Here is a 17512-nt window from a genome sequence, read left to right as displayed (position 1 = left end):
TTTTGGGGGTTTCTATTTTTTATTTGGAGCTTAATTGATTTTAGGAGTCAAAAATTTTCTAAGTGTCGCGAGCATTACCGCGCTAACTAAAGATAATAGTTTTTATGTTTCTTTGCTATAATACATAAGCGTCTCCTTCAAAACCGTACGCTTATTTTAATTTTTTTAAGTCGACATTCGAACATAGCGTATCCTAAAAGGCAAACGCTATGTTTAAAACACGGGTATCGAAAACATAGCATAATCGTAAAAAACGCTATTCTGGTATGCTATTATTCTTGTAGTGATTGTCTGTTCTTTCCCCGACCGCAATCAAAGACATCCACTTTTCTTTCAATGATGTTGACACATACACCAATCCAGTGATTACCTGCGTTAGACATTGCTAAATTTTGTAAATGAATAAATGTAAACTAGGACGTGTAGAGGAGTGAATGATTACCATTTACAAACATAGGAAAGTAGAGACGATCAACATCAACACCCCAAACTAGATCAGTCCGCCCATGAGATGGAAGCTCTCCTCTGCCGTACCCTAGAAGAAAATCAGGCAATTGATAGGATTTTTTGTTTGGTAAAAACTTGTTGTATGCATCGTCGAGTTGGAGGCAGAACATAGCACTCATGAAAGCAACACGGCTAGTGGCCGAACGATTCAAAGTAGTGTTGACATGCCATATAAACATAACTGCATCCATTTCCTAAAAATTCACAATGAAAGTTAACTAATGTAGCAACGAAAAAGTGTTAGGAAGATAAATTCACCAATTAGTAGAAGATTCATTACTTCGTTTCCAAGCCATTTTCCAGCACTTACTACTCTTGTAGCTACAGACAAATTAAAGCATGTAGGAGCAATTGTTAAAGGTATTGGATTCAATGCTCATTCCTTGAATCCTTTCCATAACTCTTCGGAGATAGTATAGAGTGACGCCTCCGGCGAAGCATCTTCGAGCAATGGTGAATCGCTAAGCTGAATTCCTTGAGATGTTCCTTTACACCATTTCTCCCACTGTGACAGCGGTGGAGCTGTTTTTTCTTTCTTTACTGGTTTATCCTTTGAACCTCGGACCGAATTCATTGGAGTCCACCAGTCGTCTTCCTTTTTGGTCTGACAAAGATCAAAGTCTGGCACATACGACGCCTGAGAAAGCCCTTCAACCCCTTGCGTACCTATCCAGCGACCCATATCATCTGCTTGACTAAAATTCACACTGAATGGAGTCTAGGATGCACCCTGTTATGTCACGATAAATAATCAATACACAGCCATTACATGAACATTTTACAAATAGTTCCAATATTTGACACACCAAAATACATTATCATTACATAAATATCTTACTAAAAGTTCACAACCATTACAGAAATTCAACAAGACACTTACAAACCAAGGACACTTACACACCAAGGACACTTACAAATCGAGACCTTATAAAACACCACAAAATTCAGGTCGATAACTTAGATGCCGATAAGACAAACAGACACGCAAACTATCTAATAAACAAGACAAAATAACATTTAAGAGAGTGGTGAAGACTAGTGTTTCTTTACCCCGCGTGTGGACCTCCTCAACGGTGTTTGGTTCGTCGATGGCTTGGTCGGTGAAGGCTCTCCAAGCTCAACTTCAACGCTTGGTTCCTTACGTGAATCTTAAGCTCTGTCCGCATTTGCTCAAATGTCTAAGCCATCTGTTTCTGTAGTCTCCGCTCCATTCCAGAGAAATTGTGCTCAAACAACTGTGTCACAAAAGCCTTCATGTCTTCATTAAAAGGCGCTTGCTTTGGTCCACTTGAAAGAACCTTATGCTTCCTTTTTTCCATACCACGATCCGGAAGCCTCTTCTTACCCTTCTTTGATCTAGCGCCTACGTTCTTTGATCCTTTTGGAGTCTGAAAGTCTTCATCACTCTCGGCTGCTTCAAAATTCACGCTTCCTTCATCATTCACAGCTGATTCATCATCAAGAGATAAATAAACCACTGCAGTTTCTTCAGTTTCCCAAATATGCTCACTCCAATCATGCTTATTCTTTATCAACTCCATCAGAACTTGGATTCTATCATCCTCCACTTCATCAGCTTTGCGAAAAGCCTGATCTTGGACTACATCATAATTTTCTGTCCATGAGATGTATGCATAGATGTCATCCTACACAAGAAAGGTAAAGAAAGTTAGATCCTAAAAACTCATTTCAAACCGGATGGAGTCATATTAAATAAAGATAATTACCTCGGGTGTAATAATTTCTTCCAACCCAATGATCTCCTCATATGACACCTTTGCAGCTCCCATCCAGTTTATGCATCTAGGACCGTTCTTAAACCCTTGTCCAGTTTTTTTCCACAAAGCTCCCAATCTTCGATACCGTTTCCATTGCCCAAATTTGCAGCGTGTAGGAGAATCCATCCAACACATAACTAGTAGTCTTATCCTTAAATTTGTCACGATTTTTGGCTACTGAATTGCAGAGAAGGTCATAAGCAGCAACTCCCCAAGGATGCTTTCGAACTCTCTCAAGATCCATGACCACCGTGATGTATTTGAGGGGGATATTAACCTTCTCATCTCTCGCTAATACCACACAAAGAATGATGGCCAAGTAGATAAGGTGTATGCGATCTGCATTCCTCACTTCTTAACATCTTCCTTGTCCTTAGTTCACAGGTTGAAGAGTGTAATTGTTCCATCTTTTCTCCTCAACACATTTCTCCAGATTCCACCATCATATTTCCACTCTTCGAACTCCTTAACTGAGATACGAGTATTGCACTCAAACCCGGTTACTGCGTGGAACTCTTGTAATGAAAATCGAAGTGGTCTCCTCGCAAAGACAAACCAGAGCTCGTGCAGTTTGTAAGTCACCAACTCCGTACGCAAGAAGCTGTGCATCACTCTCGCGGAGTACCCAAGACCATTCTCATGCAGCTTAAAAATCTGAGAAAAAAACGGATCTTTCTGCACAACATCCAATTCCTTTGGCAGCCACGCTTTGAACTTTCGGATAATGTAGTCGATCCTGCAGTTATTGTTGATCTGAGTCACTTGGGGCTCCTCGCCCTCCTTAAAAATCCTCTATGGTAACTCCTTAAACATATCTACAAACCATGAAAATTGGTTAGTTCAACATGTTAAAGACTTAAGGGATTTAATCGTGATGTATAAGATGTTTAACAACCCGTGAAACAAATTTGCTTTAAGAAACATGACAAATCGTTTTTTAAAAATTCTAGGTTAAGTGGAAGAACACTTCGATTTCTTTTAGATGAGAATCAATATATGTAATTGAATACCTAGTGTGAAGAAATGTGAGATTTTGGCGAAATTGAGGGAAGAACACTTCGTAATTCGATTTGATCCGTCCGACGAAGAGGAAGAACACTTCGATTTCGTTGTATCTTCGGTGAGATCGAAGAGGAGGATGACGAAGACGAGCGTAGAGACTACGAGCAAATGAAACACCGACGAAGAATAATGCTTATCTCAGTTTAACCCTAAATCGCCATGGAAGAGCCACGACTCTACGGCGGAGAAAACGACGAGAAAAAAAAATTAGGGGTGCGGGATGTGGGCCTTCCTTTTGCCTATTTTAATTTTTTATTTTTTTTTATTACTTTTTAATTTTTTAACATTTAAAATCTTTTACGAAAATTAGAATTTATAATTATAATCTAACTTAATTGGTACATTAAGGGTAGTATAGTATTTGCATGCTTAGTAAATCCTATTTTTCTAAAACATCTTCTAAAAGTCCTATTGTGACAAATCCAAGTTCAAAGTGTCTCATTTTTTCAATTTTCCTTTTTATTTATTTATTTAAAGAGCATAGATTTGTCAAGACAGAAGTCAGAGAAACGATTCAGCCAACACGATGTGAGAAAGTTAGGGGCTTCTGTGATCGAAATAAAATCTAGAAAACAAATTGGCAAAACAAAAGAAGGGAGGGGTTGCTATTAGTAAATAGCAAAAGAACTTTATGTGAAAAATTTTACACGCCAAAGAGTTTTCATCCACACAGAAAGTCATCGCAGCCATGAACCGTCAAGTAGAACCACCGGAGAAGACGAGGAAGACGTCACAACCACCTTCATTTCTATCATTCTCTTTACTTCCAGACGAAATCGCCGTGAACTGCTTAGCCAGGATCTCGAGAGCGTACTATCCAAGATTCTCAATCGTTTCAAAAAGCTTCCGGTCACTACTCTATTCCAAGGAGCTCTACTTAGCTCGATCTCACATCAGAAGCACCGAGCAGTGTCTCTACGTCTGTCTCTCCAATGACAAATCTCCCCAATGGTTTACCCTCTGGATTAATCCTAATGGAAGAAGAAGAAGAGTAAGAAAACCAGTGGAAACTTATCATGGCGTGATGCACCAAGCATGATCTTAGCCCGTAACCATACTCTCACATGTTTATACAACGGAAAAATATATGTCATGGTGTGGAGTACTGGAAGAGCCATGGGCTGAGGTGTTCGACACAAATACCCAAACTTGGGTACCTCTCTCGGATCAGGGTACTGGCATACGTAATATAGGTACCCGTAGCTATAGTGTTTGCAGAATCAAAGGGATAAAAGGGAAGACTTACTTTTGGAATTCAATCCGAACGAACGTATGCTTATGACACAAGCCACGATAATTGAGAGAGTATTTAGGAGTTACAGGCGTCATCACGTTTGACAGATGGTGGTGTACAGTACAACTCTTTTCCGAAGTCAGCATGTGTGATTGATGGTGTATGGTATTTTATAAGTCATGCTCCATACTACTTCCCGTGGACAAAGGATGGAGGAGAATGGGGAGTTGTGATTTTGGGTTAGACTCATTAAGAGATATGTACAAAAGGAATGGTGGCTGTAGTAGTAATACAACTATGTTAGTTAGTTGTGGTGGGAAGCTCTTATTTTTGTGGGAAGGGTATATGAAACATAATCCCAGTAATAGGAAGAAGATTTGGTGCGCGGAAATCAGGTTGAAAACTGATGATGAAGGTGAGGTTTGGGGTAATGTTGAGTGGATTGATGTTGTGCAAAGCGTCCCCACACAGTGTGAGCTCTTGCATTGTCTTGTTGTCTCCCTTTGATTGACTTGTATCAAAGGTATGATCAAACTAAATTAAGTGTATTGAGTAGAGACAATAGTTGCTTTTTAGTCATCAACATTAACAAAATGTACAAACCATTAATTACGTTAACGCTGATTTTATACCATTTGCCACAGTTGAAGTTAAGAAAGTATATTGTCCCCTTATATATATAATGTGAATGTATTGTTGATCAGCTGGAGGAAGGAGAAGGATTCAGAAGCAAATTGAGAGTAACAAGAGTTAAGGAGAAGAATTAGGGGTTAAAAGTCAAGTTTATGAACATGAAATTTTATCATTTTGCCAAACTACCTCGGCAACTTTGTTTTATCTTTCGATATATTTATCTAAGCCTTTGACTGAACAGTATTGTAGTAATGATATTGGTTACTCCACATTATGTTAATGCTAGGAGTGTAACGCATATCAGATTGTCTCAGGCTTAGAAAGTTCGCCGATGTATTTGATTTCAGCTCCTACTTTCACTGAAACAGAAAAAAAAAACATAAAATAGAAAAATTAGAAAAAAATTGTCATGTTGAAAGGTCAGATGCAGGCGGATGAAGATGCCGTCGTCCACACCATATGAGAAACTTAATAAAGTGTAGCAACACTGAACGTTTCAGGCAAGCATAGTTCCTATGGAAACCATCCGTTTGATAACCCTTTTAGGATCATCCTTTGCCGACCAAATATCAACTCTTCTTTGCCTCATAAATCAACGCAAAATTTCGTGAAATTGTATTATTCAAGATCAATTTTTTTTTTACATTTGGAGTCATGTTGTGTGTTTGAGAAAGTTAAAACCATACACCAATAAGCATATAGTAAGTGATGTTGAACTTGAAATCCGAAAGAACCTAAACTTGAATCCGTATCCAAATTGGTGATGTAAAAATATTTGAATGGATCATGTAGGGTACAAGTACAACAAAACATATCCTAATTAAGTGTTTTTGCTTTCTAAATGTTTGTTTGTTTGTGTTTTCAAGTCGTCTTAAGTCGGAACTAGATGGTGTGAGATGTATTTTTTTTTTTTACAAAAGGTTCTATGTGGTAAGAAGCTTAAGACTGTTGTGAACAACGAGAGCGCAGGCATAATCCGGATGTTCAACACTGAATTGAATCATAGTCATGATCTTCTCATCTCCAAGCTAAAATCAATGAAACTAACGAATGGGTTTACAATGGGATCAATAACGGTGTCTATAGATGTTGATTTGCAAAGAACAAAGAACTTTTCGAGGAGGTACGTTTTAATTAACATTGCAAGTGATGTTGAATTCTACGTTTTGCAAATAAACACACAGAAATTTCGGTTTAATATGTTACAGTTTGAAATCTCCGTAGTTGAAACCATGTCTGTTCAAACTTCAAATATAACTTCTTTTTAGCTCCAACGTTAGGGGCTTCTGTGATCGAAATAAAAATTAGAGAACAAATTGGCAGAATAAAAGAAGGGTGGGGCTGCTATTAGTAAATCGCAAATGACTATGTGTGTAATTTTATTCACCAAACAAGCTTTTTCTTATTTAATCTAGTTTTCACCCACAGAGGAAGTCATCGCAGCCATATGAGCCTCCAAGTAGAACCACCGGAGAAGAAGAGGTCAAGGAAGAAGAAGCCGACTACACATGCTTCTCCACCACCATCGTTTTCTTTACTTCCAGACGAAATCGCCGTGAACTGCTTAGCCCGGATCCCGAGAGCATACTACCCGAGACTCTCAATCATTTCAAAAAGCTTCCGGTCACTCCTCTCTTCCGAGCAGTGTCTCTTCGATGAAACCCTCCAATGTCCACAATGGTCTACCCTCTGGATTAACCCTAATCCAACCCTCAAGAAGAAAAAGAAGACACTCGAAGACAACCGTCAGCAACGGTACGAATCCTTGATTGTCGTACTCACGTATGGCATGATGCACCTAGCATGATTGTAGCCCTGAAGTATGCTCTCGCATGTTTCTACTATGGAAAAATATATGTGATGGGAGGATGCGGAGATGATGATGAACCATGGGCCGAGGTGTTCGACATAATGACGCAAACTTGGGGACCTCTCTCCGATCCCGGCACTGAGATACGTAAGATACGTAGATATACCCCTTACACAATCAAAGAGATAAAAGGAAATATTTACTTTTGGAACTCATACTAAAAGTGTGCTTATGATACAAGACAAGTTAGCTGGGAGAGTATTGAGGAATCAACACGTTTGATGGATGGTGGCGTCGAGCACCTCTATATTCCGAAGTCAGCATGTGTGATGGCCAGTGTATGGTATTGTATAGATTATGATTACCACTTCTGTGCGTGGACAAAGGATGGAGTAGACTGGAAAGGTGTGAAAGGGTTAGGCTCATTAATAGTGATATGCTATAGGAATTGCGGCTCTAATAGAAATATTAAGCTAGTTAGTTGTGGTGGGAAGCTCTTACTTTTATGTGAAGGGTATAGGAGACGTAATACCAGTAATATGAAGAAGATTTTGTGTGCGGAAATCAAGTTGGAAACAGATAATGAAGGTCAGGTTTGGGGAAATGTTGAGTGGATTGATATTGTGCAAAGCGTTCCCACACATTTTCAGCTCTTACATTGTCTCGTTGTCTCCGTTTGATTGACTTGTATCAGAGGTATGATCTATCTAAACGAAGTGTATTTAGTGTTCAGAGGTAGGGACAATAGTCTCTTTAGTCCTCAACTTTAACCAAATGGACCCACTGTTTGGTTGGTGCCCTTATAAAGTATATAGTCTCCTTGTATGTATAATGTGTGTGTATTGTTGATTCAGATGGCGAAAGGAGAAGGAAGCAAAAGCAAAGAGAGAGCAACAAGAGTGAAGGAGTATAATAAGGTTAAAAAGTCACGTTTATGCCCTTGAGGTTTATCATTTTGTCAAACTAGCTACGGCTACTTGGTATTTGTCTCTGGATATATTTATCTAAGTTTCTTTAATTGTTTAGTAGATTTTGATCCGTGCTTTAAAAGCCTGAAATTGTCTTGTAGTTGTAAAATAAATCTATTTGATAAAAATATAATATAGCCATAATTAATTTTAAACTGGTGTAAACTTTTTATGTTCTTAGTTACAACATGCACAAAAAATATAAAATGTATATTAAAATAATTTATTATAAGTGTAACTTTCAGTATTATATAGTTAGAATTTTATCTTCCTGATTTTAAATTATAAATAGATGGTAAAATATTATTTTATGTTAACCAGTGATAAAATACATAATCATAATTTAAAAATAATTTATTATATTATAGTTTTAATAACAATAAAATAAATAATAAATTATTTCTTGTTAATTTAATATATACTTTGAATTAAAATATTTTATAATATTACCGAATACCATATGAACTATTGGTAAATTAATTTTCTAATTAAATGTACCTAAACATACCAAACCGGTAAATAAAAGATGCTAATATGAAATACATTTCAATTTATATAATTACGTTAATTGTAGAGTCACTTACATTTGACATATTTTGTTGACCAGACTAAACAAAAGTTGACGTAGCTAAGATTTTGTCCACTGTGTTTACTGGTCCAGATAAATTATTAAATAGTTTTCTAACCAATTCAAATAATATTGTATGAATCTATCACGTTTAACATTTATTATATTACGATCTCATTCAGTTCTAAAAGATTATAATCTCCATAAATATGGTAAGTATTTTATGTTTACTAATAATTAAATTTGTTAAACATAAATATAGAAGTGGCATACGGCTCTTGTAGTTATCAAAAAAAATCAAGGGAAAAATTTTAGAAGGTATTTTACTTTAATAGTATAGATGAATGAATATTCAGCATTTTGTAGTAATCGTACTGGCGATCAAGTCTTCCTTTTCTAGAAAGTAGAGTTGTGTTATGTTAGTGCTAGTACTGAAACACATATCATATTGTCTCAGGCTTATAGGGTTCGACGAGGTATTTAATTTGAGCTCCTACTTTCACTGAAACAGAGAAAGAAAACATATAGAATAGAACAATTTGTCATGTTGAAACGGCAGATGAAGATGCAGTCCACTTCAAATGCAAGAAACTTAATAATGTGTAGCAGCACTGTCAACATTTCAAGCAAGCATGATTCCTTTGATTAAACCTTTTGGGATTATCCCTCGGCGGACTAAAAATATTTTTTCCAAATCCCTGTACGAACCCTGAGCATGAGTCACATCAAGCAGCAATACTATGGAAGCCACCCTAAGGTTATGAATGAAGTGACATGAGAAAGATAGATCGTCTGCTCGTGCAAGAGAACCGGAAGAGAACTTCACTTGAATTACCATTCACCCTTTTTTGTTTTAAAATTTTATTTTGCAGGTGATTAGCATACGATTCAAATTTTTTTTGTCTTTTTTTTCTAAAAAAACATATTTCCTACATGCAGTTCTCTCTGCTATATATTCGGTGATGTTCATCTATTTTCTTATTTTTTTACCACTTAATAATTTTGTTACAGATTATTAATAATGTTCGTCAATGTATAATTTCGTAAATGTATAATTTTCAAATTTTAATTTTAATTCTGTAAATGTAAATGTATAATTTTCAAATTTCGTTAAATACACTGTCTTGTTCAAATTAAATATCCATATTGTTTTAGTAAATTTGAACATATTAGTATCTACCATATTATTTTAGTAAATTTTATTGATATATGATATTTTGGATGTTATGATATTAAGTTTTTTTTTGGTTATTAAATGAATATTTTAAAATATTAGATTACTTTAGTTTTTAACATAGTTTGCTTTTCGGGTTGCATTTCAAAAATTTATTCTTTATTATATATGATTTTATCTTTGGTAAAAATTGAAATATCATCATTTTTATTTTGAATATTTATTTCAGAATTTTATATTTTGTCAAGAAAAAATAGGAAAACTATAAAACTATTTTTTGAGTCTAGAAGATTACATGAATTTTGAACTTTTTTTGTTACTACATTAATACATTATTTTATAAAAAGAATATTTGAAATTTTGGGAAGATGTTTTTATATATTTCTCAACAGATTTTGTTATAATTAAAATAAAAATTAAATTTATAAGTAAAATTTAATTTGTCATTAATATTTAAATGAATAGTTAAAACTATATATAGTTTTCTATTAAAATATTTTTTATTAGTTCTATACTAATATATTTATTATATAAACATTTTTAAACAATATATGTTGAGAGTTTCGAAAAAGAGAGATAATACATAGTTGTAGATATAAAATTGTAACCTATGTTAGTAAATTGGTTTTTGTATATTAATATTATATATTTTACGAATTTTAATCCATTTTAATGATGAGTGATAATTTATTTAAATAAAACTATTTTTAAAATGGTTAATTTACCTATTTAATATAATTTTTTCATGTTTAATTCATATATCATTTCTTTTTAATATAATATAGAATATAATTATAAATTTATAAAAATAGTATAGAATTTTTATTTTCTTGTTTTATAATAAAAATTTTAATTAACGCTGATTTATAATAATAGTATATTACTAATTACGAAATTAATTAAGGTGTTATTTTAAAAATATATTTAAAAATTTGGAGGATTTTGTTAGATTCTTTTTCAAAAGATTTTTTTCATTAAAAATAAAAATAAAATTTATAGTTAGTTTATTATTAATGTAAATAATCAAATATGTCATATTACCTAATTTATAAGTGGTCTTAATATGATTTGTTAAAAGTTGAAAAAATATAGGACCCTAATATGTCATATTGCCTTTCATGACGATCCTCCTACTACAGAGGTTGAGACAGTGTCCACTTGGATACCCCGAATCCCTACCTGTCAAATTGATGGGTCATGGATCGATAATGGCAGTGTCAATGGCTTAGGGTGCAGTCTTAAGGATCACATGAGTTCTGAATATTTTGGATTACGGGCGTGCAACAGGAGCCTCTCAGCTTTGTATGCTGAGATGGAAAGTTTACTTTGGACAACCTCATGTATGAGAGACATGACGATAACCTCGATACGGTTCGAGACGGACTGCTCGGACCTAGTGGATATGACTACAAACCCGGTGGATTGGCCAACATTCGCGAGAGAGATCGAGGTGTTCCAGAGATTACAAGAAGATTTCGAGGATGTGAGCATGTCTCATATTCCTCGAAGTATGAATGGTCGGGCGGACGCGTTAGCAAAAGAAGCAAGAATGAAAAGCTATATTTTTATCCATATAGATCAGACCCGATCAAACGGAAATGTTTCTCGGAGAATCGGCTCGTCTAGCCACCACTTAATCTAGCGTAGATGGACAAAATATATAACAAAATATATTTTTATTTTATTCAGAAACAAAGTAAATCGATTTGTAGTGTTGAGCCATCATTTAAGGGTTCGTGATAAAAAATAATAAATAACTAGATCTTGACATGCACAACCGCGCATATATTTTTTCAATTTATATACATAGACATTTATTTTAGATCATTGGTGGTATACATTTTTAGCCTTAATCATATATTTAAACATTTATAACTATTTCAAATACAATAATTTTATAGTTTATATGTTATAATTAGTCAATTATTTAAAATCGTCACATGCATTTGTTGCTTCTTATTATATATTTATCTTATTGTATTTGCACTTAGTTACAGAAAAAATAATATATGCATAAAATAACATATCTGAAAATTATTTTATGTTTAAGTTATACTAAATTCTGACCCACCAAGTTTCAAAGCTGGATTTTCTTTTAACAATATTTTTACGTTTATTCATTTTAAATAATATATTATTGTATATACAAAATTTTAAGATATGTAATTTTTTTATACATGTATTATATAGTTTGTGAATTTTAAGTCGTTCTGTCATCATATTATATTTTTTAACATAAATATTTATATTTATGAAAATAAATTTATCAATTTAATATAATTTATCATATTTAGTTCAATATAATAGTTTATTTAAACATGATTTATTATTATTGTAAAATATATAAAAATAAAATAGAATTTTATTTTTTATTTTATAAACGATAACTGAATATATATCAATGCATAATAATAATTCTATTTAAAATTAAAGATATCATTATTAAATTAGTTACAAAGATTTTATATTGATAGTTTTAGTGAATATATGGAACTGACCAACATAATTTCTGGTTTTACTTCTAAATTTCAAATTTATATATGGAAGCTAAATTAAATTGGACCTACATAATAAAGAATAAATATTTTAAAACAGAAACTATAAAATATTGTACTTACAAACTAATTATGTAGTAAATATTTTTATTTGAAACAGAAATGATATTTCTTTCTAACAAAATCTTTTAAAGATCTAAATATATATTGAAATTTAATCAATTTAAATTGTTATTATCATTAAAATATAATTAAAATATTTATATGATCTTAATTTTTGTTCATCAATCAAAATAAATTTAATTTGAAATTTTAATTATATTTTATGATAATTAAAATTTAAGTTAATTAATTTTCGGAAATAAATTTTATCCTGATTCTGAAAAGATTTTCTTAGAATTTTCTTAAACAATATTTATATGTATTTTAAATAAAAGATAAAGATATTAAAAGATATGATGATTAAGTTATGTAAAATTTGATAAACTTTCTAGAAGATGGTCCAAATATAAAAAAATCACATATGAATAAAGTCATGACTTTTGTTTTAATATATAAGATAGTAGTCCGATTCCAAATTAATTTATGAGTCATGTGGTAACTCCTTCGATAGTTTTTTCTAAAATTTGCAAAAGTTTTTAGGTTAACAGTTTTAATTATGTTTCTCTAAAAAATAATTTCAATAATAGCCATGTTCATTTACTGAACGCCGCGACCAACCCGAGCGACTAAAATTTAAAAGGAAAACAAATAAATTTAAAAAAGCGAGAAAAACAAGAACGGGAGAGCAACCATGTTTTCCGGCCGCAGGGAAGAGAGAGAAAAGATGAACACTGATGCTATTTATTTCAGCCTCACAAACATCACCGGATTCCGTCGATTATACTGTCGGGCGTTCTCTATTTTCCGTCACCAGCGACCAGTGCTGAAGAAAATTACGAACAAAATTCAGTAGCTAGAGTTGGTCGCGGCGTTCAGTAAACGAACATGGCTAATGTTAGATTTCTAATCATGAGTAAGATAAATCTGGGTTGTTATGTTCTTTGTTTATGAACTGTATACTGATAAACATTGTCTTTAGTGCATCTCTCATCCCCACTCTATTTTTCAGTATAAAATAGAGTTTAGAATGAAAATACTCCAATGATACTCTATTTTCACTTTATAATAGAGTAAAAAATGGGTTTACTTTATATATAGATTAAATTATTTTTTTTGTTCATCATTCTATTTTCCACTTGAAAATAGAGTAACATTGGAGAATATCACAATTTTATTATATAATTAATCTATTTTAAACTAAAAAATAAGGTAAACTATTGGAGATGGTCTTGCAACGCAGCGATAAAGCACATGCTACATGAAATCCGATGGAGTTAAACACAACTTCAACGGAATTTATAACTCTCTCCCCCCATAAACTTAGAAAAACACGTGAGTCATTTTCGTAGTTTTTGTTGAGAATATTTTTAGTTTCAAGGTTTATTTTCAAATCAAAATATTTGGAGGTTTAAAATGGGGAAGTACATGTCACTTTGAAGGTTTTACATGGGATTTTCCGGTTTAATATGTTGCAGTTAAAACTCTCTTGGTTGAAACAACGTATGTTCAAACTTCAGTAATCTTCAAACATAACATCTTTTTAGCTCCAACGTCTAAAAAAGTTGGGGCTTTATAATCGAAATCACTTTGTATCTCCGACACAGGGTGCATTTGTTGCCGGAAGATTGATATCTGATAATCTTCTTATTGGGCACGAAATGGTCCACGGGCTGAAGACAAAACCTGGTTGTAAGGAGGACTACATTTCCATAAAGACGGACATGTCGAAGGCATACGACCAGGTTGAGTGGGATTTTTTGGAGACTTTGTTCTTAAAGATGGGATTCCACACGAAGTGGGTAAGATGGATCATGTGTTGCGTGCGTTCAGTCACTTTTTTTTATTTTGTGCAAACATGTTTTCCATTACTTAAACTTGAAGATCCCTACAATAGTTCATAGCTTTTACAGCTCCATTAGCATTACAAACTGCCAACTTGGTGGCTAAACAAGATATTAAAGTACTTTAGATAAATAAAGCACATAACTTCAATTGCCAAGCTTCATAAAGGCTCCTGTAGAGACCAATGTGATTGTTGAACGAGATTTGTAGCATCACCAACAGTGTGAGCAACTCGAACTGGGTATAGAACTCAAACCGATTGGTAGAGGTCGTTAGAGACTCCGTATAGGAGGAAAGTGATGGTAAGTGTCTCTCCATGAAGGAGGAGAATGGTGAGAACGATCTCTCCCAGCCTCGGTGGGAGGAAGTTGATATAAACTTTTCCAAAAAGGATAGGTCTATGAGGCTTAATCTTTCAAGCTTCCCAACAGGAAAATGTGACATTAGATCTAGATTGTAGTTTACACATCTTGAACACAAGTGCAGTTGCTGTAGAAACTCGATGGTGGAGAAAGATCTCTCTCGGCCCTGTCGAGAGGAAATTTGTATAAACCAATCCACAAAGGATAGTTTTAGCAGGCTGTTTGCTTCGAGCATTGGAAGTCTCAGATGTGGAAATGATGTTGAGCATTTTCTTGAGATTGAACAAGCTAACTTTGGTTGACAAATGGACATTGTAAGATCAGGTCAATAACTGTTTACCGAGGCGTATTGACTGCCTTGTGAGGACTCCGAGCAGAGAACGAAGACTATCAATGGTGAATGGATCAGGTCCTGTGAATCAGCATACATAAACTTTGTCGCCTGGAGAAATTTACCATCATGTGCAGAGCATCTAAAGTGCTCGGAGCTAGCGATCTTTGAAAAGAAACTACCAGATATGTTGCATGGCTCAAACCAAAGCACAACTGAGCGGATCTTCCTTAATACAGAATCTGGCAGTAAGCAATTTGTCATCTTCATACCGGTGAGCACATAGATTAGCTTGACACAAAGTTCCAAGGGAACAAGCATTGATTCCAGACAAGAACTACCAACTCCAGCATTACCGTGATGGAGGCAGAGAGATTTGACGGAGCCAGCGCCGAGCCGTTGGTCGTTGAGTTCAAACAAGCTGAGGAAGATTTAGCAATCGTTGGTATGTGCGGCTCTCAACGGTTTTTGCAGTGAACCTGGATTAGAGCCGTCAAGGCTCATAGGTCTGGAGAGCAATGCACGGAGAGGACTGGTACGAGAGACACATTCACACCAGCACCAGTCAGAATGGATCTTCCCCGTAGGGAGAAAGGTCATCTTCAGATCTGAGATCTGAGAAGAAAAGGCCAGATGAGGAGAGTTGCAGGTATCGTGAGTCAGATCAGGAACTAGTGCAGTCAATAGATGTGGGGAAGGGCTACACAGGAACCAGAGGACATAGAGACGACATCTAAAACATCTCCCGAAGCTAGTTATGGCGAAAGAGCTTAAGAAACCCAAGCACACAAGAAATTCGTGAAGAAGCATAGTGAAACTAAGAGGAAGAGAGACAAAGAGATGAAAGGCAGCGGAGCAACGGCGACGCCGGCGAGCTACGGAGCTGCCGGCGTCGGAATACATAGACTTAAACAGCTGCTTAGAAAACAGTGTCTGAGAGCGTTTTCTTTTGCGTTCAGTCACTTATACGGTGATGATGAATGGGCAATGCTATGGGCATATTGTTCCAGAACGGGGTATAAGACAAGGTGATCCATTATCACCATTCTTGTTCATTTTATGCGCTGAGGCTTTGGTGAATATAATGAACAGAGCTTAGTTGAATGGTGACATTACTGGAATGAAGTTGACTAGGAGTTGTCCATCAATACAGCACTTGTTATTTGAGGATGACAGCTTATTCCTTTGTAAGGCAAACCTGAAAGAGTGCTCGAACTTTCTGAAGTGCTTGCGTTTATATGGTACTGCTTCTGGGCAGGAGATCAACTTTCAGAAGTCCTCGATCACCTATGGAGCAGATGTGGACCCGGTAATGAGAAGACTGATCGCAGAGATCTTGAGCATTGAGAATGAAGGTGGCGCAGGGATGTATCTGGGCTACCAGAGAGTTTTAGTGGATCAAAACAAAAGATGTTGGCGTTCGTAGGAGAGAAATTGAACAAAAGACTGAATGGATGGTATACCAAAATGCTTCCTCTTGGGGGAAGGAGGTACTCCTGAAGTCTATTGCCATGGCCCTTCCTGTGTACGCGATGTCTTGTTTCCATCTAACGAAACACCATTGTCAGAAAATCATGAGTGCAATGCCTGATTATTAGTGGAATGAGAGTGGAGACAAGAAGAAAATTCACTGGATTAGTTGGAACAAGTTATGTGAATCAAAAGAGAATGGATGTCTAGGATTTCGTGATATAGAAGATTTCAACCAAGCTTTACTTGCTAAACAAGCATGGAGAATTTATAATGAACCGAATAGCTTGCTCGCAAGAATCTTCAAAGGTCGTTACTTTGCTAAAACGTCTTTCTTGGAAAGTGGAAAAGGATATCGACCTTCGTACGCATGGCTGATGTCTTGAGATTTACATAATTTTAAGCATGATTTTCATACTCATTTAGATCATTTAAGATGTATTTATATTCTAATTAGGTACATAGCATATGCATGTGTAGTATGTTAGGTTTGGAAGAGCTCGAGTTGAAGTTTGGAGAGTTTGATGGGTAAGCATGAAGAAAAGGGGCAAAGGCAAGAAGATGGACCAAGCTGCGGACAACCAGGTCGGACTGGACCAGGCCGCGGAATCGCTCCCGAGAGATCAGCCAAGACGGAACATCCTGCGGATGGAATCCGCGGACAACACCAGTCCGCGGAATCGGACCAGAGAGCTCGAGGTTGGTGTGGTCGGCCGCGGGTGTGTACTGCGGACGAAGGCAGTCCGCGTATTCTCGCCCGAGAGGTCGAGTTTTGATGGGACAGACCGCGGACCACGGCCGCGGGTTGGAGCCGTCCGCGGTCGATGCCAAGACCAGCTCACCCATTTGCCTTTCGGATTAAACCCGGGTTTGTCGGGTCGACCCGGTTCGAGTTTTAAGCTACTATAAATACATTTTTGGAGAAAGTTTGAATAGTAATATAATCTTTCTTTCTTGAGTAATTTGAGTCTATCTCATCTTGTTAACATGATTTCTCTTGAATCTATTATGGGTTTAAAGTTAATCATGAAGATTAGTGAGTAGACTCTTTTTGGATTCATGGGTTAGGATGATTAGGATGATTAAGTGATGATCTAGAATGTTTAGAGTAGATTAATATGTTTCCTTGCTTGATTGAGTGATCTTAATGCTAATCTAGAGTTGGCCAAGACGGAC

The 17512-nt window shown here is 35.3% G+C and overlaps 1 protein-coding gene and 2 pseudogenes across 1 annotated transcript; 2 read left to right on the top strand and 1 right to left on the bottom strand.

Annotated features, from left to right (window-relative positions):
• Positions 1-1685: 1685 nt before the first annotated feature.
• LOC106320319 lies at positions 1686-2411 on the bottom strand. Its single transcript, XM_013758678.1, has 2 exons — positions 2235-2411; positions 1686-2153 (listed from the first exon to the last, which is right to left on the bottom strand). The coding sequence occupies exons 1-2, from the start codon at positions 2409-2411 to the stop codon at positions 1686-1688; spliced, it is 645 nt and encodes a 214-aa protein (XP_013614132.1).
• A 1622-nt stretch (positions 2412-4033) lies between these two features.
• LOC106320318 lies at positions 4034-5505 on the top strand (annotated as a pseudogene).
• Positions 5506-6661: 1156 nt separating this feature from the next.
• On the top strand, positions 6662-7704 carry LOC106320317 (annotated as a pseudogene).
• Positions 7705-17512: the final 9808 nt, after the last annotated feature.

This window comes from Brassica oleracea, unplaced genomic scaffold (assembly GCF_000695525.1).
Source record: "Brassica oleracea var. oleracea cultivar TO1000 unplaced genomic scaffold, BOL UnpScaffold00883, whole genome shotgun sequence".
NCBI classification, from domain to species: domain Eukaryota; kingdom Viridiplantae; phylum Streptophyta; class Magnoliopsida; order Brassicales; family Brassicaceae; genus Brassica; species Brassica oleracea.
This window is presented reverse-complemented; position numbering and strand designations above follow the sequence as displayed.

What these genes read in the sequence shown, in the direction of transcription:
- LOC106320319 (XM_013758678.1), bottom strand. Translation starts at nt 2,411, where the DNA reads ATGGATTCTCCTACACGCTGCAAATTTGGGCAATGGAAACGGTATCGA. An exon ending in AAGAAATTATTACACCCGAG is followed by an intron (nt 2,154 to 2,234) that starts GTAATTATCTTT and finishes TTTCTTGTGTAG; the next exon opens with GATGACATCTATGCATACAT.